Raw genomic sequence first — 25,631 nt, forward strand, 5'->3', positions numbered from 1 at the left:
GTCTGCCTATCATCATCGTACAGCAAGTACCCCGGTTTCTCCTTGGGCACAGCCGTTAGCCTCTAGCCCTCTGCCGTACCACCAGCTCTGGATCGTCAAGTCGACCTTACCCGAAACTTTATTTACCGCTCTGCTCTCGTCTGGCCCCATCCTCGTCGGCTTCAGTATATACCTATTCGCTTTCTCTGTCAATCATGTCCGAACTTGAGACAAGCGGCCGCCCATCGGCTTTGACTATCGAGCAACAGCAGCAGCCCAGAGACACATCTGCTTCCGCAGCTCATGTGCCCAAGAACAGACGCCGAAAGAGATCGTCAACAATATCGAATAGTCTCACTGCAGACACAAACACTACCTTCTCTCGACGCCATTCCGAGACCACTAACGAAATCACTACCCGACCTAACCCCGGCTCTTCCCTCTTTGCACAACGGTCGACTATAAGCCCCCACATCACGTCAGTCATGTCTACAGTCAACTACACCAAGACAGGGCGAGTCAGCAAAGCTAAGAAGGGTGTCAAAGTACACGATTGTGAATGTGGACGTGTAAGTTTTCCACGTTTCGTGGTGGCTACTCTTTCGTCAACTGGACCTTATTACCTCTTCTCAATGCTACTTCTATGCGCGATTCTTACTGACTTATATCAGTCATACACGCGGGCTGAGCATTTGAGGTAGGCTGTGCAACACACGTTGAGATCAGCTTGACTAACGCATGTAGCTAGACGTCACCAGCGAAATCATGCCCAAGAGGGTGCCATGTTCTGCAAGCATCCCGACTGTGGCAAGACCTTCTACCGAACCGACCTGTTACAGCGGCATGAAGAACGACAGTGGGTTGGAACATCCTCAAGGAAACACCATTACTAAGAGACTGCAGCAGCGAAGTCGGCAATGCGTCTCGCCAACCATCTCTATGCAGTAGCGAGCACTCCGTTTCTACATCTCCTAGATCTATGCCCGCGGCCTTACCTACGGGGCCTCTCCAGCCGACCCTGACATATCACCCACAGCAGGTTCTGTCTTCTCATCCAGAGGTCACCGCATTTTCAAGGTACAATCCAAATTTGTTTCGTACCCCTCAACTTCCTCGTACTCCAAAGATTGCTCCTTCCAATCCTAGCAGCCATGTCTTTCGATCTAGTCCAAGTTTCAAGACTCCTCCTAAGTGAGTTTCTATTGCACATATCGCGAGCCTTCTGGCTCCGTTTCCTTATGTTTCCTTCCTTCGAAGACGTCCCTTCACCTCATTAGCGCGTAGCTGACATGTAGGCCCAGCGATCTAGAGCATCAGAATTTAGCCTTCTCGACTCGTCACTCAATATCAGGCCCTATTCTAGCCGATGAAGGCATGAACACGAGAGGACACTGGCACGACTCGTTGGCACCATCGCCTTACTCCTGCTCGAGTGGTTACACCTCTCCCGTTCCTGAGTATAACCATACGTATGCAACACCACCATACGGCTCGGGCATGCTTCGGACACGCGCATCTTCGAACGCCTCGTTCATTGGACCATGGGGGCACGACTCGCAGTCGCCAATATCGGACGTCTCAAACTTTCAGTATTCTTGGCCACCAGAAAAGAACTTGATAGCATCCAGCCTGTCTTACGTTCCTGTTTCGTACCCCCCGGTCGGTATGCCGCTGCCCGCATCTTTGGGTCCATTAGGACACTACGAACACTTCTGTGCCAACAACGTGGCTCAGATAGACCACGATGAGAGTATAGAGCTGTTTCCCGAGGGACAATACGGTATGAGCCCAACCGCCCACATTTATCAATTTGAGCAATATCTGAACAATTACTGGAGGCTCTTTGATCCCGCATTCCCTATCATCCATCGACCTACCTTCGCCAGCCTAGAAGCGCCACCCATGCTCTATGCCGCGATGATTGCTATCGGCGCGCAACATAGCAACAATGTCTGCGATAGACAAGTGGCTGCAAAGCTCCACAAAACCTGCGTCAAGCTGCTCGACAACGTAAGCTCTTCATACTACATCACTAGTGGAAGTGATATGCTGATCAAAAGCAGAGAGATCGATCGAATTCAACCCGATACGATAGACTTTGCGATTACCAGACCATTTTTCTGGTGGAAGTGTTCGCTCAGTATTGCGCCCAGCGCTGTGCAAAGACACTCTCACCGCGATTTATGACGATGTATAAAAAGGTACAAGCTTCGCCTACTTAAGGATCATTACCATGTTGCTAATGCAGTTTGAAGTTGCTAGAAATACGAAGCCTTCACCCCTCCACCATCCTCGGGCTTACTTCTCTTGTTCCTACGCCTGCAGATAAAGTGCAGGACCGCTGGACACAATGGGCAGAACTATCTGCAAGGCAACATCTGATTCTGTCATGCCACATACTGGAATACCAGCAATTCATGCTACTTGCACGCGATTGTGGGTTGTCCTTGCAAATTGGAGGCAATGATCTTCCCTTTCCGGCACACAGATCTCTGTGGGATGCAACAAGCCCTCACATATGGATCATCGCTACTAGGCAACATTTGGACAGTCCCGCCACCGTCCTGGAAGCTTTAAGCAACCCAGTCTTTGGAAGATACGACACCTTCCGGTCTGCAGTGCTTATTGTCGCACGTTATACGCCTTGCAGTGCATCCACGTCTGGCACAGACTCAGACATAGAGAGCATCCTGGATGACTCACCTCCGACTATTTTCCGACTTCAGTCAGCAAAGCTCGCGCGACTAGTGCCGATGCGTGCCCTGTTGGCTGTATCGGGGGAAGCCTGGATCCTGGGTCAAAAAGTCACATCGGAACCCGAGTTCTCTGCGTTGAGGATTACTCTTCAAGCGTGGGTAGAACAGCTTTGGTCATGCGCTATTGACAAATACTCGCAACCGACTGCGGAAGCCCTGCGGCTCTCCATATGCATCTTAAAGCAATCTCTTGAATCAAGAGAACCATTCGCATGGGGCATAGGCAATCAGATGAGCTTGTTCCTGGCCGCTTTGGTGGTGTGGGCCACAACTGTCGCCGCGAGTTCGAGACTTGCATCGAGCCTTTCATCTCAGCAATCGAAGTCGCTGCTAGCATCGCACGTAAGCATGGTCGCGATGATGCAGCCAACAGTAGTTTCATATGCGACCAACCATCCAACATATCTGGAGCCTATACACCATTTCTCAGAGCCCAGCCAAGACATCCAGATCATGTCCAACGTTCCAGAAGGGCGAGCTTTCCTAACAGACCCGGAGGTTCTGTGGAACACTTCGCGCTTCTTGACATCTGCAGTTGAAGACATCACCGCTCTCAACGACGCATCCTGCCACTCTGGTTGTGCAAGCCTACTCCTTTGGGTGAAGAGTGTCCTTCGCGGCGCGCCTGTCAACAATGTAGAGTCCACAGCCATTGACGTAGGCACAAATGAAGATCTCCACGGAGAGCTCAGCCACGTTATCGTTGACCAAATCGAGAGAATGCTTAATCATGGGTGGGAAGGCTGGGGCATCTGAACCTCGTTCAGTGTCTCTTTCCCAACATTTTCATTTACTTCGACACGACCTTCTGCTATACCCTATCCACTTTCAAACTTCTGTTCTCTGCTCAGGGCACTCTTTTTTGACTCTCGCATCGCACATGGGCACAGCGTGGCCTACATTACTCTGTTTGACTTTTTGATATACCCCTTTATGGCTTTTGCTTTCTTCTACCGATACACTTTTATACCCTCGTTTTCTGCAATATACCCTATTCGTCGTCTTAATGAAATGTTGTTTTATGCGATGCATATGTGAAGTGTTACCACGGTAGACTAGGACATGGGCGGGTGCTTACCCCAACGTGTCTATGACTAGCCGCACTGTAAATTATTACCTGCATTGACTCGTATCTTCTTGTTTGGTCTACTTAAAGGAATTATGGCGTGCGCTGACGTGCATGTGCACCAACTTCCACCCAGACCAAGCCGCAAAGACACGTATAGCAACGTGAATAGACACCTCATCCAACAGAGCTTCTCTACTACCAAAGCCTGCATCAGTAAGGATCTACTTCTGTTTCGAAAGACCCGCAGCCTTCTTTAGAGTGAGCTATCCCGGCTACATACACACAAGTTCTCGTTTGAATATGGCGGACACTCTTGATCTATGTAACTCAGACTTGGCAGGTCCACCTCAACACAACATCCTCCTATCAATCCCTCGAACAGCTTCCACCCTCCTCACGCATCTCCTCGCTCTTCCCTCTCAGCAGTCCATCACCTTACACCCGCGCAACGGGTACTTTTTCCTGCCTGCCCTCTCTTTCTGCTTTATGCATAGCACTCTGGTGCGCCCGTACGAACTATGGGGTGAGGTAAGAGCCGGGAAAGATGCAGGCGGTGGAGTAGAGGAGAAAGGACACAGTGCTTGTAATCGCTTCAGCTCTGGCAGCAAAGCTCGATAGTGCTGCGATCGACATTGCAGCCGAGAAGAAAAGGTGGGAAGAGGAGTTTGAAAGCGAACTGGCGGGGAGGCTGGACGGTCTGGTGAAGGATGCGATGGCAGATTATGAGTGGTTGCATGAGCGCCGTTTGAGCATGTAGCATGATGCTTTACTGGGATGCAGCGTGATCTGGTTTTGGGAAAGCATTTGTTGTGATGGTGTCGTGAACCCGCTCTGCATATCACACCTTACCTCTGCCGTACGTGTAACACAATCTGTAAAGGGAAATACCCAATCTTCTCGCTTGGATGAAGAGACGCCGAGGAGTTCATTGTTTCCTGCGAACAGTCAAGTACGGGAACAACCAGGTGAATGGTTCAGCCGACGCTCCAGCATGGAGAATCTTGTGATACATTGAGCAAAGCAAAAGCACCTACACCTCACTTGCCTTGCTGTTTCCACTTACTTCCCTTCTTTGCATACCTCCCACGATCCTTGTCCCTTTGAACTTTCTCGCCTTCGTCCTGTTGCGAAATAGCGTGTCGATCTCGGCAAAACTCCGCCCCTTGGTCTCAGGAAGCCGCCAACAACTCCATGCAAGCCCAATCACCGACGTTCCAGCCCAGAAGAAACCCGCCTTAGCTCCCCAAGCCCAAGCCGTTGGGTTCAACATGCGAGGCGTGATTAGGTTGGTAATTATACCGGAGATGTTATAGCAATTGCGTGCTAATACAATTGTTTTTGAACGTAAGCGGGTTGAAGGGATTTCTGAGACGAGCGTATAGCACAGAGGGCCGATTGTGGCATCGTAGACGGCGGTAAATACGAGGAGAAGTGCTGCAATCGCCCAAGGAATCGGTCCACTACCCCCGACTCGCTCACCTCTGCCAGCATCTCCACCGCCAGTAGAGCGAGGCAAGTTTGTGTTTGAGGAAGAGATAGATGGATGTGAGTGTGGAATACAGGCTAGGATGCCGATTAACAGGACACAGAGAAATGTTAGCGTTTGGCCCGAGAGGTAGATTGTGCGGCGGCCAAGGTATGAGAGCAGAAGCCAGGAAGCAAGGACGCCAAGGAGACCGAGGGCAAACTGTGCAAGAGAGAGTGTGAAAGCATGGCGGGCACCAAGGCCTGCCTGTTCGTCTGTTCAAAGTGTTAGCTTGAACGTTGTGAAGATCATCTTGTGGGAGGGGATATTGGCAGGGGATCAGACGTACAGAAGTAGGTTGAGAAGCCCATGAAGGTGCTACCACATAGTGTTTGGATGATCCAGCACATACATGTTATTTCTGTTCTCCTTCTGTCCACACCCTTGAAGCAGTCGACGTATCTAGTTCCACTCTGCGCTTCCTTTTCATTGTCATTGGTTTGTTTGATGCATCTCAACGTGTCTTCCAAACCTGCGTCGAAATCGGCGTCCAACTCATCCTCATCCTGCCTGCGCAAGCGGCGGAGCGAAGTTTTGGCCTCTTTGAAGCGATCTTGTCGGACCAGCCACCACGGCGATTCCGGGGCGAGAAATACGAAAATGAAGATGGGAACGGGGAATACCCATTGCAGACCAAACGGAATTCTGTATGCCCATTGCGAGGGGATGGAGAGCATTGCGCGGAGTACAATGGAGGCGATAAGTTGACCGATTACCCAGCAAGCATTAACGTATCTATTTCAGTTAGATTGACAAGGTAATGGAAGGGTTGGGACGACTCTTGTTTGAGCACCAAACAGTACACGTACGTGGTCAAATACCCTCTCAACTGAACAGGCAACGCATCGCTAGCATACACCGTACTGATGGTCTGAAACACGCCCCATGGCGCCCCGAGTAAACACTGCCCTACCAGCAACATTGGCTTAGTCGTTGCGAAGAAGGTGATTGTGATGAAGGCAGTAACTGCCGTCAATCCAGCCATAAGCGTTCTGCGATACCCGATTTTCTCAGCCAGCCAACCTGCCGCGAACAGTCCAACAATCTGACCTGCCAAAGCGCCATTGACTAACGTACTCTGCCATACAGCACTAATCTCGTAGTCGCCGTTGCGTTGCAGCGTGCCAAATTTCCGGCGGAAGGGGTCGAGAGAGTAAAGATTTGGGACGAGGATGGTAGAGTAGCCTTCCATGATCAGGGTTAAGGAGAAGAGGATGGACCACATGATTGCTTTTGGATAGCGGCGGAGACCCTGTCGGAGGGTCATGTTCTGTTCGACATAATTGGCTGCGGTCGAGGTGATCGAAGACGGTATCAAGCATGGTGTAGCGGAATTGTAGGTTGTGTTGGTGACGGCGGCAGATAGACTGGTGTCCGCTGAGCCATCCGAGCACGTTCTGTTCTCGCGTTGAATCGACGAAGATGACGTCTGCCCTGGGAGACCCTGCCCTTGCGTCTTGCCGATGGATATCATGACGAATCAGGGGTTCGACTATCTAGCTACAGCCGACTCGTCAAGGCTTGGGAAGAGAATCGGGAAAAAAAAGTAGCAAAGAAGCTAGTTCAGTGAGGTGGAAGCCCAGGAGATCGTGCTTGTTTATGGCATGTGAAACAACATTGTTGTTGTCTTCGACATTTCGAGTGAGCCGGGAAGCAAGGGATGGGACTATACACAATGACATCTTGATGATCTAGGTAGGCCATACGGACCAGCTTGTGCCAATCTAGAGGAGTCGGTAGCGACTCCCAACGTGCGGTGACCGAATGAAAGGTCGATCAGTTGTGCTGCTTGGGGCCGAACTGCCCCAAAAGGGCAAGCACGAGACCTGAGAACATGGAAAAGAATGGTAGAGCGTCGCGTGACGTTAGAGAAGCGGAGAGACCAGAGCGAGTCAAATGATCCGGAAGTAGGGGCGGCAGCATCTTGATGTGTGGCCAAGCTTTCTGTTGGCGCGAGCGGGCCGAGCGGGAAGGGAACAACGGTAGGCTATGGATGCAGGTACCAAGCGTTCATCTTCTCCCCGCGATCTGAGCCCTGATGGTTGCAGAGAAGTAGGCCTAGATGTTTAGCAAGTGTACGCCATCACAATGCTCAGGGCGGGCACCACTGCGGAATGAATAGCGTTTTCTCCATGTTTGTAGAGATGACGACATAGTCATGCAAAAACGCCAATGGTAAATGTCAAGGAATCGGCCTGCAATGGTCTCGTGAGAATCAACTCACTGAGCGCTCTGAGACGGAAGAGAGTTTGGGCATGGACACAAGGCCGTGGGTGGTTGTGAAGATTCGTTCTTTTTGGTATCTTGCCTGCCTTCTAGTTTTTAGCAGCTGCTGCGGCCGCCTTCTCAGCCTTCTTCTTCTCCTGCTCCGCGAGTTTGGCAAGCTTCTTCATCTGATTCTTGGTCATGGGCTGGCCATCTGCGCCTACTGCTGCTGCCTCGCCCTCGTTCTTCTCTTCGACCTTTGGCTTGACCACATTGGGGTTGCCCTTCCACTCCAGCTGCCTTGGGCGCAAGAACTCGTCGAGCGTCTCCTCTGTGACCTTGGCTCTCGCCTCCTGGAATCTCTTCACGTACTGTGACATCATGTCGATGCACGTCTTCTTCATCTCCCCTGTTGTGAGCTCACCCTTGCGGTACTCGTCGGCGAGTCTGAGCAGCTTCTCGTCGTCGTCTTCGAAGTAAGCGAGGTACTGGTACGGGACATCGATGTCGGGGTTGCCGCCCTTCTCGCGCTGAAGCTCCAGCGTCTCTTGTCCGCCGGAGAAGGCGTGAGAGTTGATCTTTTTCTTGATCTGCTTGTCGGTATCGCTCATGAAGATGGCGGAATTGGGGTTGGATGCGCTCATCTTGCCACCTGCACCTTGCAGCGCGGTGAGGAACTTGGAGTGGATGAGGGCGGGCTTCGGCGAGGGCTGGTCCATTCTGCTACAGTTTTCGCGAACCAGGCGGAAGTAAGGGTCTTGGTCGATGGCACAGGGAATGAGGCAAGGAATGGCGGCGAGCTGCTTGGAGCGGTGGTAGGTCTTGTGGTCTTGTCCCCAGATGAAGGGGTAGGAGGAGGCGAAGGCAGCAACGCACTGCTTGGCAGCGAACGCATTGCTGCCGATGTTGGTGGATCCATGGAAGCCGAAAGCGCCGCGCACCTGGTTGTTGGTGATGAGCTTCTCGAACTCGGTAGCATTGAGATTGAAGTGCCTGTTGAAGCCCGAGGTGAAGAACTCGGAGTCGATGTACATGAAGGTCTTGTTGGGGTCGAAGCCAATGGAGATGATGTCCTTTGCGTTTTGTCGGGCAAACTGGTAGACCTCGGGCTGCTTCAGCTTCTCCTTGAAGAGGAACTTTTCGTCGTCGGTCAACATGATGACCAGGGGCACGTCGAAGACATCCTGCAGCCACTTTGTGAACTCGAAGGGGATGGTGTGGCCAATGTGCATGGCATCGCTGCTGGGGCCGCGTCCGGTGTAGAGCAGGAAGTCCTCGCCCTTTTCGTACTTGTCGAGGATCAGCTCGAGGTCGCGGTGGGAGAAGAACAGGCGTCGGCGCAGCCAGCGGTGCGGCTTGTGGCCCGTGACGCGCTCGAAGCGGTCGAGGAGGGCATCGTCGATGAGCTTGGTGGCCCACTGGGCGGAGATGGCTGCGTAGTCGAACTCCTGGATGTTGCCGTCGGCGTCGGTGGCCGCCTGTACGTCCCAGGGGTTGATTTCCTGCGCCGTGGCTTTGGACACGGGCTCTGCAGCTGTAGCGGCGATGCTGAGAGCTGCCACTGAGGGCGGCTCAGGCTCTGTCATGGCGAGCGAGACGGTGATGAGCAGGTGCGGGAGCAGGTGCAGAACTCGGAAACAGCACAGGACAGCACAGGACAGCACAGGACAGCACAGGACAGCACAGCACAGCACAGCACAGCACAAGACAGCACAGCACTTGGCCTGGACAAGCACACGCGCGTTGACTCAGCGAATACAGAACACAAATACAGAATACGGATACGGAACACAGAACACAAACCGCGACCCCGCCAACAGCAGTCATCCAGCACAGCCACAGCTCCAGCCACAGCTCCAGCCACTCGTCGTTTTCGCCCCGAGCTCCCTCATCGCCTTCCCACGTCACACCACTCGCATGCCACCAACCCACACGGACCCGCGCACGTCACACGCTTGACCACACCCATCACACACGACGTCTTTGTCTTGCTCCAATTGTTGCCTGACAATTGGCTGTCTTGATCATGCAACACAACCCACAACAATAGCAACACCGCCAGCCTGACCTGCCTCTCTGCCTCTCTGCCTCTCTGCCTCTCTGCCTCTCTGCCTCTCTGCCTCTCTGCCTCTGCCTCGCTGCCTCTGCCTCCCTCGGCAGCACCCTCATCAGCACACCCCACCGCGAGCACGTGACCGCACACTTCGCCGCCGCCATGGTCAAGTTCTACTCGTCCCAGGAGACCTACGCCTACTCCTTCCCAGCCGTCACCCTCGCCTACTTCCTGCGCTACCCGAATCCCTACGCAACCCACGTCCTCTCCACCGACACCATCGCCCGCTCCTACGACCCAGCCACCCAGCGCCTCACCACCATCCGCTTGCACCTCAAGCGCTCCAAGCTGCCCGCCGCCGTCCTCCGTCTTCTGCCCAAGTCGCTGCTTGGCGCTTCAGCCACCGGAGACACGCAGACCTACATCCTCGAAAAGAGTGTCGTAGATGTCAAGGAGGGATGGATGGACACCGAGTCCCGCAATCTCGAGTGGACGGGCGTGCTGTCTGTCGTCGAGCGCCAATACTTCAAACGCCCAGAGGTCCCCGACGAGGCCAAGGTGTTCAAGGGCATGGAGGGCGCCGCCCGCAGGCACGGATTCCTGTCCTTCAACAAGGAAGGCAAGGGCGTCAAGGTGCAAGACAATGGCGAGACCACTGAAGTCGTTTCCTCGGTCACCCTTCACTCTCACATCGGCGAGACCTGGAAGCGGAAGCGCGAGGCCGCCAACGAGGCTGCCTCCACCACCTCGGACGAAGAGCCGCCGAAGATGGGCTTCTTGAGGAGCTGGGGCACCGCAGCGCTGCAGCGCAACATTGAGAAGATTGGCCTGACCCGTGCGCAGCGCAGCCAGCCCAACGCAAGAGAGGGCATGAAGGTTGTGCTAGAGCGCATGCGCGAGGGCGGTCTCGTTGGCGTGCTCGAGGGCATGCGTCAAGACCGCGAAGCCATCCTTGCCGGACGCTCATTGTTGGCTCCTCTCGCCAAGCCGCCGAGTGATGACGAGTGAGTACGACACTGTTCAAAAGTGCTCGTGTTTGGCATATGTGTAGGATCATGTTACATAGCTCTTGGTTTGTTGGGCAACATTTAGCGATGGCGTACTGGTTTCTCTCCCTCTTCTTCCATCTTCCTACTCGTTCAGGCTGGATCGGACTCTGTTTTACTACCACACCTCTCGCTGCGCACCGCAAGCGCAATGCATTACTATCAAGCATCGGGTTTCACCGTATCATATTCACACACTACGAGCTCAGTTGTCAAGACTGCGGTATCATCGCCTCCGTCCTAGTTGTGTCATTATTTTTCCTGTATCTCACTCTTTACTCATCACATGCCAAACACACGAGAGCCTCGATATGCCAGAGCGCCAAGGTTCCCTCACTTATCGCCACGACGTCCTGCAGATGCAGCACCCGAGGTGAGAGCCAGCAGTCTTTGCGACAATAACTGAGATGCAAAACCTCAACTCCTCTTCTCACACACACTTTCCTTAACCTACTCACAGCATAACCATTGCTCACGATGACTACGGAGCAGACCGCGAGTCTCACTACACTACCGCGAGCCTCTAGCATGAATCGTGAAAGCAGCGAGCCAGTACAGTCTGTAGTGACACCCCTAGCGTCCACTGCACAAAGTCCAAGTTCTGCAAATCACACGCCGGCCCCGACCGATTCCGGATCTAGCTTTCAGCCGTTTCAGTAAGCTTCTGTGGGTTTGCAGCCTCACTGCTATGCTGACTATTTGTCAAGAATGCTTATGGACAGTGTAATCTCGATCAAGTATGGAGATGAGCTACAGGACAGTTGCGGCATTCATGAGGGGATGGTCTGCTGCCACAGCCAGCAAGTCCAGCTGTGGTGTACGCGAGCAAAGCCGCTCCGTATCAAGTACGACAAGTGCGAAGAGCTTGCGCAGGAATTGACTTCGCTCTCCATTCTGAGTCTCACAGCAGCGAGGTACGAGGAAAACGAGGTAGAGAAGAAGGTACGTCATTCTTTTTTGGACTATAACAACGACTCGCGGTAGTCTCGTCGAGTCAGGCAAACCTCTTCAGTCTTCGCTAACTGTGACCAGGCCGCATCTCTCATCACCTACATTGACAACCACTTCCCCCTATCGATCTATCAGGCCAACGTTAGTAAGCTGATCAAAGACACTCTGATAGCACAAGTAACAGACGGCCTTGTGAAAGACCCCAAGACCAGGATCAACTCCAAAACTCACAATGAGCTTAGCTTCCATGGGCGACTCATTTCGCTCAACTGGCAGGGCATGCTCAACATGTTCGAACGGTTGTGCGGCATCATGAATAGGATCAAGATCTCCGAGAAAGAGAAAGGGAAGAAAGATCAGATCAAGGCCATGGCCCAGAAGACAATCTTTCTTCGTGGCACCAGTAACGCTGCTGTCCAATCTTTGCTTGTTTGGATTTATCAAGGAAACCTCCACTACGAAAGTTCAGAACATCTCTACGAGGTCTACGAGCTGGCTATCAAGCTCGGGGTGAATGCACTTGCGGAGGTTTGCCTATGCCAGCTGTTCAACACTGCGTCCGATATCATTCATAAGACGCAGCGCCTGGGTATCGCCCTCGACACCCTCCTCGGATTCACTTCAGCTGAAGAAAGTGAAAAACTGCAGGATCAGCATGTGGTATCGGATAACACCGTGGAGATCATCTTCCAGCGCGTGCTAAAGGATGAGAAACCTCCAGCACGGCTTTTGGACCTGGTGGTTGATGTGATGGCGAAGAGAATGCATTCGAGACTGTGGGCACACATGCAAGAGACCATCAGTCGCCCTGTCGCACTTCGTTTGGTGGAAACCATGTTACATTTGAAGGACATGAAGGCTGTGTATGTCGAGAGTCCAGATTCGGTCATCAAGCTTGAAGACAGCCATTCCGCCAATACCCCGGCACGATCTACGTTGGAAGCGATCGACGAGCCGACCCTCGCATCGTGATTATCAGCACAGCGCGCTCTGAACTATTATTCAACTCAAGCACTAGCGTTCTACGAGTTGGAAGACTGTCTTACAGTACTCACGTTTGACTTCCGAAGGTTGGATCAAAGTGGAATACGCTCGTACCGTACGGCGACTCTCATTTATTCAACGAAGTTAGCAATGTTTCTGTCCATCGAATGGTTTGGCGAGCATCCTGCTGACTCTGGCTGGGAAATGGGCAGAACGTGGCAGATATTCTCTTCTCTTATATCTTACTCGTCACAATCATGAGTCTACAATCTTCATCCTTTCACACCAGCGCACCTCACCAAATGTTCCATGCTTAAGACAAAGTCAAAAGGGCTTAAACACTGTATGAAGCTATTTTCCAACCGGTGAGCAGGCAGAGCTTTACAGCTTAGCTCTGCTAGCTGCGTGTATGACGTGCTCCCTGCACACGCTCTGTCCGAGCCAGGACCGAAGCCTTTCGAACCGACCAGCTGCGAAGTCTCGGTAGGTACGTATGGAAGCCCTCTGCACTGAACTAGCATGGCCTGGACGCACGCTTTTCGTCCTCTGATTCTGATTGGTTATGCACATGTTGTACCGTTACTGATGAGCGCACTAGACACCTTGGAAGCTGCCGTGCGTGTGTATTACACCTCGCATTGACTCTCCCAAACTGTGACATCTTAGGGAAAATCTTTTCAAGGTTACACGGAAGACCGTTAGGAGGTTGCACAGCACAACGCTCAGTGCGCCACGACAGCCTCGACCGGCAGAACACCGAAACGTCAGGGCTGTTTTCGGAACAGATGCAGCAGCTTGACGATTTGGCTTGTTGTGCGTCAGGGGTTATGTTGTTATTTCCCTTAGACTTGCACTTTGGGCTGAGACTGGAGCCAACTTGTCATCCCTTGCGCCCAACGAGCCAGGTGTATAGTCTCCGACAACCTGGTTCGAGATGTAAAGCGTGCATTCTCACACAAAACGATATGAAGGTGCGTCAGGCCTGAGCCGCTTACACCACTGGCGTGAGCTGACAATAGTGGATCGACCGTGGCGTAGGCTGCCGGCAGATCGACACTAAGCACGCACACTCTTCTAGAGTGCGACATGGACGATCGCTGTCCGATTGGACGCGTGAAGCAGCTCCAAAGTCTACAGTGGAGTTGCGCTTTTCCACCCAGCATGAGTTTGAGCTATACTCTATCAAGTAAGATATGGAGAGCACAACAAGTCTGCAAGCTCTCACTAGCAACAGTGGCTGACCTTGCAGCACATCAGGGAATACAGGCACAACACTGCTGCCTCTGCGCAGACCCTTCGCGCCCCGCATCTAAACACGCAGTGTGTACAACAAACAAAAAGGCCCATGCGTTGCCGCCGCCGAAAGGTGTTGCCTCCTCACGCTGCCGTTGTCGAACAGTCTTGCTCTGCAGGTCGAAGGGAGAGCACCAGTGACAGCATCGGTTCGACCCGCCAAGTTCTCCGGAATGAGTCTACTGCACCACGTTGAACTGTGTACTGTTGACGCCATGTCCAGGAACGGCGTGCCTGCATGCATAGATTTCTCCGATGCTGCTATCCGCTGCCTCCCGTCCACGAGGTGCACACACGTAGAGTCTCGACAAACCCGGCCGCCGATCTGTCCCAGGGGTGATCAGGCCACCATGCATGGCAAGTATGGTTGACCAACGCCAATGACTTCTTGAACCAGTCTAGCCAAGCCTTATGAGATATGGGGCTGCATCCGTATATGCAGACCTTCCTGTTGTGTCTTCCTGAAGCGCATTCCACGTGTGGAAGTCAGACACATGCACCTCGATATGGCATGCCGATGAACCGACACACCATGGCGCTGAAGCAAGAATCATCTTAGCCATCCGTTCCTGTGCTCCCTCTCATTTCGTCACGCACACTCCTTACTGATGTTTTCAGTTCGATGTTTGTGTCAACCTCGGACCAGCCTGTGTCAACCGGCTTGCTCGCCCAGTCTACCGGACTATGGCTGTGTTTGCTAGCAATATAAACCACTCGCTCATCCTGCCAACTTGCACAACTCACCTGACAGCAAGCACTACAACCGATCGCATCTTACAATGTCATACAATCGAAGACCAGGGAGAGCTGCACTTCTTACCATAGCCCCTTGCCAGTACAGATCTTGGTGGAGAGAACGGCAACTACCGAGCGACAGACAACGTGGCAGGTCATCCATCAGATCAACTCCCATTCCCTCTTCCACTCCACCACCAGCGGCCTTTGATCCTGAGCAGTTCCGCCTGGTCGATCAACCGAAACGAATCGCGGATCTCGAGAAGGGCTTACAGTGTAGCCACTCCAGAACCAGCCCGCAGCGTAACACAAACTCGAGTTCCCTCTCGTGGACCGCCGCCCTGGTAGTGAAGGAAACGCTGCCGGTTCATCAAACGCTACCACCTGAAAGCTATCCACGAATCATCCGCCACCTCTGCTACACCCTCTTTGCCGTTTATCAGCGCCTTTTCACCCTCATCGTTGTCATCAACCTGGCCGCTGTGCTCATTCTTCTACGTTGTCAATCATGGCAAAGCTCCCAAGCTCTCGACCTTGACAACCTCGCAACGCTCACATCCTCCAATCTCCTTCTCGCCATACTCTTCCGTCAGGATTGGATTGTCAACCTCTTGTTCCGAAGTGCCTGGCTCGTACCGTGGTCTTTACCTCTCAGAGTCAGGAGGGTGACGAGTAGAGTGTATTGCTATGGCGGGATCCACAGTGGTGCTGCAATCATGGGGACGGCATGGTGGCTCTTGTTCACCGCCGTAATGAGCTGGGAAGGGGCAACGCAGGGGAACTATACGCCTCTGATCTTGATCCTCACGCTGGTGGTCTCGTCGCTTTTGGTCACCATCATCGCACTCTCTCTTCCACGGCTTCGCGTCCGACATCACGACACATGGGAACTCACGCATAGATTCATGGGCTGGCTCTCCGTCGCGCTGTTCTGGGCGCAGGTCTTGCTGCTTACTCACTACAAGACCATATCGCACATACCCGAGCGAGGTTTCGGGTACCTACTCATCAAGGCGCCGACGTTCTGGAACCTCGTTGCTATTACCTTGCTCTTGATATATCCCTGGGTTCTTCTTCGTCGTTGGACATTTATCGCCACACCGCTCTCACCTCACGCTGTCCAGCTAAGCTTTTCAAATGAGGTACACAAATACTCTTGCCTCGCCCTGTCCTCGTCTCCACTGCGAGAGTGGCACCCTTTCGCCACCTTCCCCAACGTCGAGGTAAACGGGGCAAGGGAGGGTAGCAGCATGGTTGTGAGCGCTGCCGGAGATTGGACGAAAGGACTCATCGCCGCCGTCCAAAGACAATGTCAGTCGCAGCGACCAATAGGGGATGGTAGGAAAGAGGGCAGTGTCCAAATGAGCTTCTACGTGAAATCTCACCCCCGCGCTGGGGTGCTCTCACTTTCTTGTCTCTACAGACGCGTGGTCATCATCACGACAGGCTCCGGCATTGGGCCCTCTCTTTCCTCACTTCTCGATCGCCCTGCAGGCCAGGATGCGCGCCTAGTCTGGTCCACGCGCTCACCTCTCGCAACGTACGGCGCGGGCATCATGAACCTGGTTGACCGGGCTGATCCAAGCGCGATCGTGCTCGACACGGATGAGATGGGGCGACCGGATCTGTTAGCGGTCGCGTGGAGGGTGTATCGGGAGATGGATGCGGAGGCAGTGTTTGTGTTGTCGAACGAGAAGGTCACAAGGATGGTGGTAGGGGGGTTAGAGAGGAGAGGGGTCCCAGCGTATGGACCGATTTGGGATTCGTAGGCTGTGTGGTCAAACAGGGCCTCTCGGAATCAATTCATGAGCTGATATTGTCTACTGCCTGGGTCAGGAGGCCACCAACATGCTGTGACATGCTGTGTGCGCCGTTCTTCGCAAAGCACGTGATTGAATCGAGCAGTGAGAGGGTGTTTGCTTTGGTCTGATCAGGCTATAGGGCCTCAGCGGTTACGACATGTCACATGTGGGCTGTGTGGTGTGGCGTGGTGTGGTGTAGCAGGGTGTGGTGTAGCAGGGTGTGGTGTAGCAGGGTGTGGTGTAGCAGGGTGTGCGGGGTGTGCAGGGTTGGTATGTGGAAGGCATGACGTCTGTGGACTAAGCCAGTATGGCCCTGGACTAGCCCAATACGGCATGCGCCTTGACCAACAGACGTCCCCCGCAACGCCGCAGGTGTCAATCAACACTGCTGCTGCTGCGTGCGCGTGGAAAAACAACGCGTCGCCATGGCCTCGTTCAACCACGAACGCGTCGGGCACGCGTTGGACGAGCTGCTGCAGCGCATCGTGCCGGAAGACCCCAACGACGACGAGGAAGCGGCCGAGGAACGCCTCCAGAATGCGTACGACTATTCGATGCAGCAGCTGGTTGCGGCTGGTGAGCCCAAAGCCGTGCCAGACGTCAGCCACATGGCTAGCCTGCTGGACAGCAAGAGTGAGTGGGAGGCACACGTGAAGCGGGCGTGCAGGCTGCTAATCGCGGGACAGTTGCTGGACCAGCCCGGGACCCGCACAAGAGCGCGCGCTTGCACAACCTCCTTGGACGCCTCGAAGCCCAGCCCGTGTTGAACGAGAAGTGGCGCATGCTGTACTTCCTCCACGAGCTCTCGGACCTGCCCTCTGCAGACCAGCACGCTGCCTCGCTCGACGCACGCAGCCGGTCGCGCGGCCCAACGACGCCCTCGAAGCACCCGTCGTCGTCTGCGCCAGCCTACGACAACCCAGCGTTCGGCGACGCCTTCGCAAAGCAGGGCCTGCCGCAGTACCCCGCTCACGAGCCCTCGCCCAAGGCGCCCCCACCCGAAGACAAGGCGGAGAGACGGAGGGAGCGACGCGTTCAGGAGAGCAGCAAAGAGAAAGAGAAAGAGAAAGAGAGAGAGAAGGACAAGGAGAAAGAGAAAGAGAAAGACAGAGACAAAGAGAAAGACAAAGACAAAGACAAAGACAAAGAGAAAGAGAAAGAGAAAGACAAAGAGCAAGCGCAAGAGCAAGAGCAAGCGCAGGAGGGGATCCTCGTAGACAAGGCCGCCATGGGCCCGTCAGAGACCGAGCTCCTCCGCGATCTGCCCTTTACGCTCCAGGGTCTGTCTTCGTCGAAGCTCGTCTTCCCCTCCTCGACTGCACTCAAGCTCCCGGCCAATCTGCCCGTGCCCATCATTGGGCTGCTGCACACGCTCGCCGAGCCAGCCATCCTCTACAAAGGACTAGCAGAGTTTGTCGAGTCCAGCCAAGGAGATTTGATCGGGCAAAGCTTCCGCTCAGCGCTGGGCAAGGAGCTGCGCGCCTACCTCGGCCTGGTAGCGACACTGGAAGGCCAGATCAGAAGGGCACTTACACAACTGGGCGAAGGCCCTGTGCACCAAGGAGTCAGCAAGGCCGGCGTTACCCTGAAGCGCTGTGTCATATGGACACGAGACGCCACCATGGGTCTGCGGCTGATGAGCCTTATGGTGGAGCAGTCCAAGAAGGTAAAGGGCGGGCAGCTAATCTCCTTGATTCACGCCTTCTCGCTCAACCACGGCGATCCCTATGTCATGTCGTTTGCCGAGCGCCTTCTCTCCGATGTCACACGGCCCTTCTACGACATGCTGCGACAGTGGGTGTACGACGGCGAGCTGTCAGATCCCTTTGGCGAGTTCTTCGTGTCAGAACAGAGCGAGGACGAGATCATGGACGTCAATGGCAACGAGGGCAAAGGCGGTGCGACCAGTGTCTGGGAGGATAAGTACAAACTCAACGACAAGATGGTGCCTACGATCGTCGCAGACGATTTCGCCAGGAGGGTTTTTCTAATCGGAAAGACGCTCAACTTCATACGCTACGGCTGCGGCGATGCCAACTGGGTCGACACGTACTCGAAAGAAGCTTCAAAAGAGCTGCACTACGGTGACACGGCGAACCTCGAACGGTCGATTGGGGACGCATACAAGACCACCATGGCGCGTCTCATCGAGCTCATGGGCAACAAGTTCAAGCTGTTCGATCACCTGCAGGCGCTGAAGTCGTACATGCTGCTTGGCGCCGGCGACTTCATTGCTGTGCTGATGGAATCGTTGTCGTCGAATCTCGACCGGCCTGCCAACACGCAATATCGGCATACCCTCACAGCGCAACTCGAGCACGCTGTGCGCAACTCGAACGCGCAGTACGATACCTCGGACGTGCTCCGGCGACTCGACTCGCGCATGTTGGAGCTTTCGCACGGCGAGATTGGTTGGGATGTGTTCACGCTCGAGTACAAGATCGATGCGCCTGTCGACGTCATCGTCACGCCCTACGGCTCGAAACAGTACCTCAAGGTGTTCAACTTCTTGTGGCGCGTCAAGCGAGTTGAATTTGCTCTTGGCTCCACATGGCGTCGTTGCATGACCGGGGCTCGCGGCGTGCTTGGCACGGTCGACGACGAGTTCGGCAAAGACTGGAAAAAGGCACGATGCGCCATGGCTGAGATGGTTCACTTTGTCAATCAGCTGCAACACTACATTCTCTTCGAAGTGATTGAATCGTCGTGGATTGAACTGCAAAAGGCGCTGAAGAAGCCGGAGAGCACGTTGGACGACATGATTGATGCGCACGCCAAGTACTTGAACAACATTACACGAAAGGGGCTGTTGGGCAGTCAGAGTATCGACTTTACGGGGCAGCTCCACGAAGTCCTCAAGACGATGCTGGCGTACAAGGACGTGGTGGACAGCCTGTACTCGTTTTCGGTTGCCGAGTTCACGCGCCGACAGGAAGCTGCTGCCAAGATCGAGACTCGCACAGCAGCCGGGCGATGGGGTCTCTCCGAAAGGGACAGCTCGCGCACTTCGACGCCCGACCCGTTTGCAGCGTCACGCGCCGCTTCGGGTCAGGACGCAGGGTCGCCCTTTGCAGCGCCTCTGCTTACGATTGGGAGTGGTGGGCCCGGGGCAGGCGAAGAGGACGTTCTAACCGCGCTGCGACAACGTCTGGGGCACTTGACTGTGGACTTTCAGGCTAGGATCTGCCTGTTGCTGGGCGATCTTGTGCACTCGCCAGACGGAGAGCTCAAGATGCTGGCGGTGAACATCAACTTCAACGACGTGTACAAGCCAGAGCGTAGACGGAGGAAGACGGAGAAGAAGCGCGAACGGGAGAAGGAGACGCACGGTGCCGCCAAAGCCAGTGTTGCGACTTAGAGACTCCAACGGTGCCTGCGAAGGGGGGGTCCAGCAGAGGAAGGTAGGGAGGTGGGGGTGGAGGAGGAAGAGGAGGAGGAAGAGGAGGAGGAAGAGGAGGAGGAAGAGGAGGAGGAAGAGGAGGAGGAGGAGGAGCAGACGTACGGCGAGGTCTGAGGCGAGGTCTGCGGCGAAGTCTGCGGAGGTGACGGTCACGGCGGGAAGCTGGATGGTCCAACAGCTTCAGGATGCCGGGCTGCAGGACTTGACGTCACGGGCAGGCAATATTGATACCCAAGAAGAAAACGAGGGGAATGGGCGACGGAGGCAGGTTGAAGGCGTGTGGCTAACGCCAGCTTGGCAAATGTCTCGATGGTGTTTGTCGACGACAACCCATGGCAATTCCACTATGCTGCTATACGCCACACACCATGTGCCATCTACCATGCGACATGTGACCTGTGACTGGCATGTACTGACATGGGAGGCGGAACGAGGCGCGCAGGGCTCAGTGCCGGAAACGGACAAGCGTGCTGGCTAGACGAGCGCTAGACAAGGGTTCGGCGATCAGGGAGGACCGCTGGGCCGATGTGATGTGATGTGACGTGCTGATGTGCTGTGCGGAGCATGCGGCACATGTCCCCGGCCGGCACGCGTCGAAGCGAGCTACAGGCGTCATGAGTCGGCGATGCCTGTGGGAGGGGTGCGAGCGACACGGACGCATGGCTGTGTGCGATACCGAGAGGCTCCTCTCCTCGTCCCTCCCTCCCGCCAGCTGCCTGTTGCTCGACGCGGCTGCACGCGGAAGCAGGGCGAAAGAGGCATGGCCTAGGCCCGCGCGAGCCAGGCGTTCGGCGTTCGGCGTTTGGCGTTTGGAAGGCGAGTCGAGGACGCTAGCCAAGGCTGGGCCAGAGACGCGCATGTCGAGCACCACGCTTCCGAGCTAACGTGCTCCCACAGGTGACAGAGGCACAAGAGGTCATGGCGCGGACGGATAGTGTCCTCCTCGCTGCTGCTACTGCTGCTGATGCCGCCGACGCCGCTGCTGCTGCTGCTACTGCTGTGTGCCATGCTCTCAGCAGCGCTTCATGGTCGAGGAAGAATGCGCCGCCCCTCGCTCGAAAGCAGTCAAGGTGAATTGTCTCCATTGCGCGCTGGATGAGGCCATGGCCTCCCATGGCTCTCATGCCTCCCATGGCTCTCATGCCTCCCATGCCTCCCATGTCTCCCATGCCTCCCATGCCTCCCCTGTTCTCAACGCCTCCAACGCCTCCACGTCCCACGAGCAGCGCTACCACGATGCCGTGACGAAAGAGCAAGAAGCGCAGCTGTACGCTGTCCGCACCCTGTCCGGCTTCAAGCGCGAGACGCTGCACGCCGACCTGGCCAGCTCGCCGCTGCTGGCCTACCTCGACGTCGACCAGCGGCCCTCGTTTGCCCTCCACGCCGGCTCCACCCCGCGCCCAAACGGCGGCCTCGAGCTCGTGTACACCAACCCGGCGCTGAGGGCCGCACAAGGCCTGCTGGCCCGCGTCGCCGGCCAGCAGAGCGAACAGGACCTGTTTGTGCACAGCGCTGCCCTGCACAGCGCCTTCCGGAACTGGCTGCTGGGTGTTGCCGACGAGCTGGATGGGAGCAGGCGGGGCAACGCCTACGTCTTCGAGCGCCATCTGTGGACTGCTGTCCACATCGAACACTACACCATTGTCAGCGGCGTGCCCGCCCACATGCTCTGCTCCGACCCCAGCGATGCGAAAACGCGCCCCAGCCTGAGCTCGAGCGCGAGTCCAACCTCAAAGGAGACAAGTGCCCCTCGACAACTACCCCTCCGCCTTTGCCTCCCCGCCCACGCTCCCGTGTGCGAGAACCCACTGGTCGACTCGCACCTGAGCGACGGTCCGCCCGGCGAGCTGGCCTCGGTCCGCCAGCAGCATGGACCCTTTGACTACACGCGTCAGTCACCAGTGGGAACCCTGTCCGAACACATCGTCTACTTCCGTGAGACGGACTGGTCACAAACGCCCCTGGGAGACATGGCCTCGTGGTCGCCAGAGCTGCGCTGTGTCATCAACACGATGCTCAACGACACCCACCCTGCCGTACTGTTATGGGGGGACGAGGCCATCATGATGTACAACGAGGCCTACATCCAGCTGCTCGGACGCCTCCACCCCTGCATGGGCAAGAGCGCTCGCACACACGCAAGCAACTACTGGCCCACCTTCATGCCCCTGATCGAACGCATCAACGCAACGGGCACCTCCTTGCCCGAGCACGACGTGCCCTTTTTCATCGACAGACACGGCTTCCTGGAAGAAACCTACTGGTCCTTCCAGTTCGTACCCGTTCTAGACAGCGGCGGCCACATCACCAGCTACTACCACCACCTCTTCGAGACCACCAAACACCACCTGCTTGAGCGTCGCGTGTCCAGTCTCGTCGAGCTGGGCAGCCAGACGGCCAACGCTCGAACCTTTTCGTCTTTCTGGGAAATCGCCTTGCAGACCCTCGCGCTCAGCACAAACGACGTTCCCTTTGCACTTCTGTATTCGACCGAGTACCAGTGCAGCTCAGACATCAGCTCCCTCTCCTCGCCAGGCATCAGCGCACCCACACCCTTGGGCAACTGTGTCTTCAAAGGCGCCATAGGTGTCGAGAGCGGTCATCCTTTCGCCCCACCCATAATCGACATTCAAGACAACGCCTACGTGTTCCAATCGTACCTCATCGAAGCCGCCAGGCTCGGCAAAGCGACCATCGTCCACCTGGCCGACCTGAATCTCCCCGAGTCGGTACTTGCCAACGTCGACTGGCAGGGCTATGGAGATCCCTGCCGTGTCGTAGTCATCTGTCCCATCATGCCCACTACTGGCGACAATGCGCAAGTCGAAGGTTTTCTGATTCTTGGAGTCAACCCACGCCGGCCGTTCGACCAAGACTACCAGAAATTCGTGCACGTCGCCCTGAGATTGCTGGCTACCGGTTTGGCCAGCGTAGCCTTGTTCGATGCCGAGGTCAGGCAGAAAGAAAGGGCAATCGAGAATGCAGCTGCGTTGCAGAAACAGCTGCTCGACGAGATCCAGGCGAAAGAGAAGAAGTTTCAGAGCTTTGCTGAGAGAAGTGACATTGCCATCTTCATCATGGATGCAGTGGGCAAGTATGTGTACAGGAACAGACGATGGTACATGGAACAGTACAATCTACATGCCAGACGCTCATCTAACTTCCCGACAGGTACGACATGTTCGAGATCGCTGCTGACGTCGACGATGCCATGCAAGCATGGTTGTCGATTGTTTTTCCCGAGGACGTTCCTAAATGCGAGGGTGTATTCGGCAAACTGGTCATGGAGAAAGTGCCGGTCATCTTTGAACTCAAGACTAAGATGCTATGGTCGCCGCCGCCCGAGCTCCAGCAACCAGAGTGCGGCGCTTCACAACACCATAGATGGATACTGTGCTCTGCCTATCCAGAGCTGGGGCCAGACGATGAATTGTTAGAGATTGTGGGGAGCGTGACCGATATCTCGAAGCAGAAGTGGGCAGAAGAACTTCAGCAAATGCGCACTGATAGTGCCCTGGAAAGCAAGCAGCACCTGGAACACTTCATCGACACCACTTCGCACGAGATGCGCAACCCCTTATCTGCCATTATGCAATGCGCCGATGGTATTCTCTCATCCTACTCCTTTGGTGATGGCAACCCGCCAAGCCCAACGACGTATTTCCATCTGCTCGAACAGACGCTAGACTCAGCACAGACAATAGCGCAGTGTGCGCAGCACATGCGGCACATCGTCGATGACATACTGACAATCTCCAAGCTTGACTCCGGCTTACTCGTCATCACACCCGTTGATGCTCAGCCTGAGAGTGTAGTGAAGCACGTAGTCAAAATGTTCGATTCCGAGGCCAAGGCCGCTGGCGTCGGACTTTCTTTCGTCATAGAACAATCGTATCGAGACCTGGGGGTGAGCTGGGTCTCCCTGGACCCGACGCGAGTTTTGCAGATTCTCATCAATCTACTCACCAACGCGATCAAGTTCACACGTCTAGAAGATAAAACACGTCGCATCACAATCACCCTTGCAGCGAGCGTCGAAGAGCCCGTCTCTACACCGGGTGGTATTCAGTACGTTGAGGGCAAACTCATTGGTGACGATCGCCATCTGGAACACGACTGGAAGCAGGGCCACACCCAGTTCGTTCATTTCTCAGTCAGCGACACAGGTCGGGGCCTGACACAAGAGCAAACAACATCGCTATTCACACGTTTCTCCCAGGCCTCGCCCCGCACACATGTACACTACGGTGGCAGCGGACTTGGGCTGTTCATCTCACGCCAGTTGACTGAGCTCCAGGGAGGCTCTATAGGCCTTTTCAGTGAGTACAGGAAAGGGAGCACGTTTTCTTTTTACATCAAGGCCCGGCGTGTAATGCCTACCATGCTGCGCAAGGGCAGTTTGCCAGACATCTTCCCTGAAGACATACGCCACCGGAGTAAAAAACCATCTCTCCATCTCCCTCGAGATTCAGTACCACCAATCGTCTCCGAGATTGTACACGAAGACAGCGAACCTTTGCCCCACCATCACACAAGTCCCGGTATCGATGCTACTCCCACACCTGCTCCACCACCGACATTCGAGTCACCCTCGTCCATACCACGTCCCGCTACAGCGCCAGTCACTGCGTCCACCACAGAGGCACTTGGTCTCCCACCCCCTCTCGATTTTGCCGAGCTAAAACGTGCAAAGAGCATCCCCGAAACGCTGCACGTTTTAGTCGTAGAAGACAATCTTGTAAATCAAAAAGTGTTGGCCAAGCAACTGCGGAACCTGGGATGTATTGTCAGTGTCGCAAACCATGGTAGGGAGGGCTTGGATTTTCTGCCCAAGACCACACGGTGGAACCACGAGGCCTACAACGCACGCTCTCAATCACGGCGCCCCAGCATTCACGTCCCCGCGCCCGACGCGACTGCGGAGACGCTGCTATCTGTGCCTGATGCTGCAGATGACCCGATCGAATTGAGCCTCATATTGATGGATTGGGAGATGCCTATCATGAATGGACTCGATGCAGTCGCAAGGATCAGGGAGCTGGAGAGAGATGGCTTGCTGTTGGGCAGAGTCCCCGTCATTGGCGTGACGGCGAACGTCAGGCCGCAGCAAATCGAAACGGCGATTCAAGCAGGCATGGACGATGTTGTGAGTAAGCCGTTCAGAGTTGCCGAGTTGTTGGCCAGGATGAGAGGGATCGTGAAAGGTGTTGGGGAGATATGAGTGAGACGATAACGGAAAGATGTTGCATCCACAGCCATTACCGTTAGCGTCTTGTGCAGGTTGTGGTTGCAAGGTGAAGATACGCTAGATTCCGTAGAACGCTTCGCAGAGTAAGTCGAGCTATTCCTCCCAAATTTGCAACACAATAGACCTATTGATACTCAGTCAGCAGACAAGCAAAGCTTCAACAAGATTCATCCATAGGAAAGGATATGTCGGTACAACACATCGAGAACCATGAGCCTCGACTTGAACTTCACACGCATCCGCTGGTCACGAGAGTTGTTATCAGCTTAACACTGTTCTTCGCAATCTATACACACTGACGCACTTGAAGACTTGTTCTTCGAACGATTAAAATAGACGAAGCCAAGGATACTACCCCGACCCGAAATGCACCAATGACAGCCGTTGCTGTAGGGTTATCGCTCCCAAACAGGGAGGTTGTATATGGGGTTGCCAATCACCTGCCTTGGCTCTCCGCAATCCTTCCGTCCATACGCACGAATAAGGCTAAGATTTTCGGCCCGTTCCTCTTCCAAGGTCACCTCGGTAGCCATAGATGCAATTTCTCCGCTTCGCTTCGGACTATTTGCAGTTTCGAGAGTCGAG

At 54.9% G+C, this 25,631-nt stretch overlaps 8 protein-coding genes across 8 annotated transcripts, besides 10 other annotated features; 6 read left to right on the forward strand and 2 right to left on the reverse strand.

Annotated features, from left to right (window-relative positions):
* Positions 1 to 194: 194 nt before the first annotated feature.
* EKO05_0010324 (uncharacterized protein) lies at positions 195 to 3,491 on the forward strand (the record flags this gene model as incomplete). Its single annotated transcript, XM_059637729.1, has 7 exons — positions 195 to 548; positions 651 to 676; positions 728 to 835; positions 883 to 1,056; positions 1,281 to 1,989; positions 2,043 to 2,180; positions 2,235 to 3,491. The coding sequence occupies 7 exons, from the start codon at positions 195 to 197 to the stop codon at positions 3,489 to 3,491; spliced, it is 2,766 nt and encodes a 921-aa protein (XP_059493712.1).
* A 1,343-nt stretch (positions 3,492 to 4,834) lies between these two features.
* Positions 4,835 to 6,803, reverse strand: EKO05_0010325 (uncharacterized protein; the record flags this gene model as incomplete). The annotated part of the gene is made up of 3 exons (XM_038943025.1): positions 4,835 to 5,544; positions 5,619 to 6,064; positions 6,139 to 6,803. 3 exons carry the CDS (start codon positions 6,801 to 6,803, stop codon positions 4,835 to 4,837), a joined length of 1,821 nt encoding a protein of 606 aa, XP_038794349.1.
* Positions 6,804 to 7,644: 841 nt separating this feature from the next.
* EKO05_0010326 (Tryptophan--tRNA ligase) lies at positions 7,645 to 9,120 on the reverse strand (the record flags this gene model as incomplete). The annotated part of the gene is made up of 1 exon (XM_038947121.1): positions 7,645 to 9,120. One exon carries the CDS (start codon positions 9,118 to 9,120, stop codon positions 7,645 to 7,647), a length of 1,476 nt encoding a protein of 491 aa, XP_038794348.1.
* Positions 9,121 to 9,171: 51 nt separating this feature from the next.
* Positions 9,172 to 9,250: a tandem repeat.
* A 37-nt stretch (positions 9,251 to 9,287) lies between these two features.
* Positions 9,288 to 9,334: a tandem repeat.
* A 28-nt stretch (positions 9,335 to 9,362) lies between these two features.
* Positions 9,363 to 9,398: a tandem repeat.
* Positions 9,399 to 9,602: 204 nt separating this feature from the next.
* Positions 9,603 to 9,680: a tandem repeat.
* A 69-nt stretch (positions 9,681 to 9,749) lies between these two features.
* On the forward strand, positions 9,750 to 10,595 carry EKO05_0010327 (Aminodeoxychorismate lyase; the record flags this gene model as incomplete). Its single annotated transcript, XM_038947120.1, has 1 exon — positions 9,750 to 10,595. One exon carries the CDS (start codon positions 9,750 to 9,752, stop codon positions 10,593 to 10,595), a length of 846 nt encoding a protein of 281 aa, XP_038794347.1.
* A 746-nt stretch (positions 10,596 to 11,341) lies between these two features.
* Positions 11,342 to 12,556, forward strand: EKO05_0010328 (uncharacterized protein; the record flags this gene model as incomplete). Its single annotated transcript, XM_038943165.2, has 2 exons — positions 11,342 to 11,575; positions 11,666 to 12,556. 2 exons carry the CDS (start codon positions 11,342 to 11,344, stop codon positions 12,554 to 12,556), a joined length of 1,125 nt encoding a protein of 374 aa, XP_038794346.2.
* A 2,756-nt stretch (positions 12,557 to 15,312) lies between these two features.
* EKO05_0010329 (uncharacterized protein) lies at positions 15,313 to 16,365 on the forward strand (the record flags this gene model as incomplete). The annotated part of the gene is made up of 1 exon (XM_038947119.2): positions 15,313 to 16,365. The coding sequence occupies one exon, from the start codon at positions 15,313 to 15,315 to the stop codon at positions 16,363 to 16,365; it is 1,053 nt and encodes a 350-aa protein (XP_038794345.2).
* A 458-nt stretch (positions 16,366 to 16,823) lies between these two features.
* Positions 16,824 to 19,756, forward strand: EKO05_0010330 (Microtubule-nucleating Tub4p (gamma-tubulin) complex component; the record flags this gene model as incomplete). The annotated part of the gene is made up of 2 exons (XM_038943027.2): positions 16,824 to 17,031; positions 17,085 to 19,756. The coding sequence occupies 2 exons, from the start codon at positions 16,824 to 16,826 to the stop codon at positions 19,754 to 19,756; spliced, it is 2,880 nt and encodes a 959-aa protein (XP_038794344.2).
* Positions 17,447 to 17,602: a tandem repeat.
* Positions 19,757 to 19,792: 36 nt separating the features above from the next.
* Positions 19,793 to 19,894: a tandem repeat.
* A 428-nt stretch (positions 19,895 to 20,322) lies between these two features.
* Positions 20,323 to 20,356: a tandem repeat.
* A 385-nt stretch (positions 20,357 to 20,741) lies between these two features.
* Positions 20,742 to 20,792: a mobile genetic element.
* Positions 20,744 to 20,798: a tandem repeat.
* Positions 20,799 to 20,823: 25 nt separating this feature from the next.
* On the forward strand, positions 20,824 to 25,019 carry EKO05_0010331 (uncharacterized protein; the record flags this gene model as incomplete). Its single annotated transcript, XM_038943176.2, has 2 exons — positions 20,824 to 22,916; positions 22,970 to 25,019. 2 exons carry the CDS (start codon positions 20,824 to 20,826, stop codon positions 25,017 to 25,019), a joined length of 4,143 nt encoding a protein of 1,380 aa, XP_038794343.2.
* Positions 20,900 to 20,983: a tandem repeat.
* Positions 25,020 to 25,631: the final 612 nt, after the last annotated feature.

The sequence above is a fragment of the Ascochyta rabiei genome, chromosome 19 (genome assembly GCF_004011695.2).
Source record: "Ascochyta rabiei chromosome 19, complete sequence".
Taxonomy (NCBI): Eukaryota; Fungi; Ascomycota; class Dothideomycetes; order Pleosporales; family Didymellaceae; genus Ascochyta; species Ascochyta rabiei.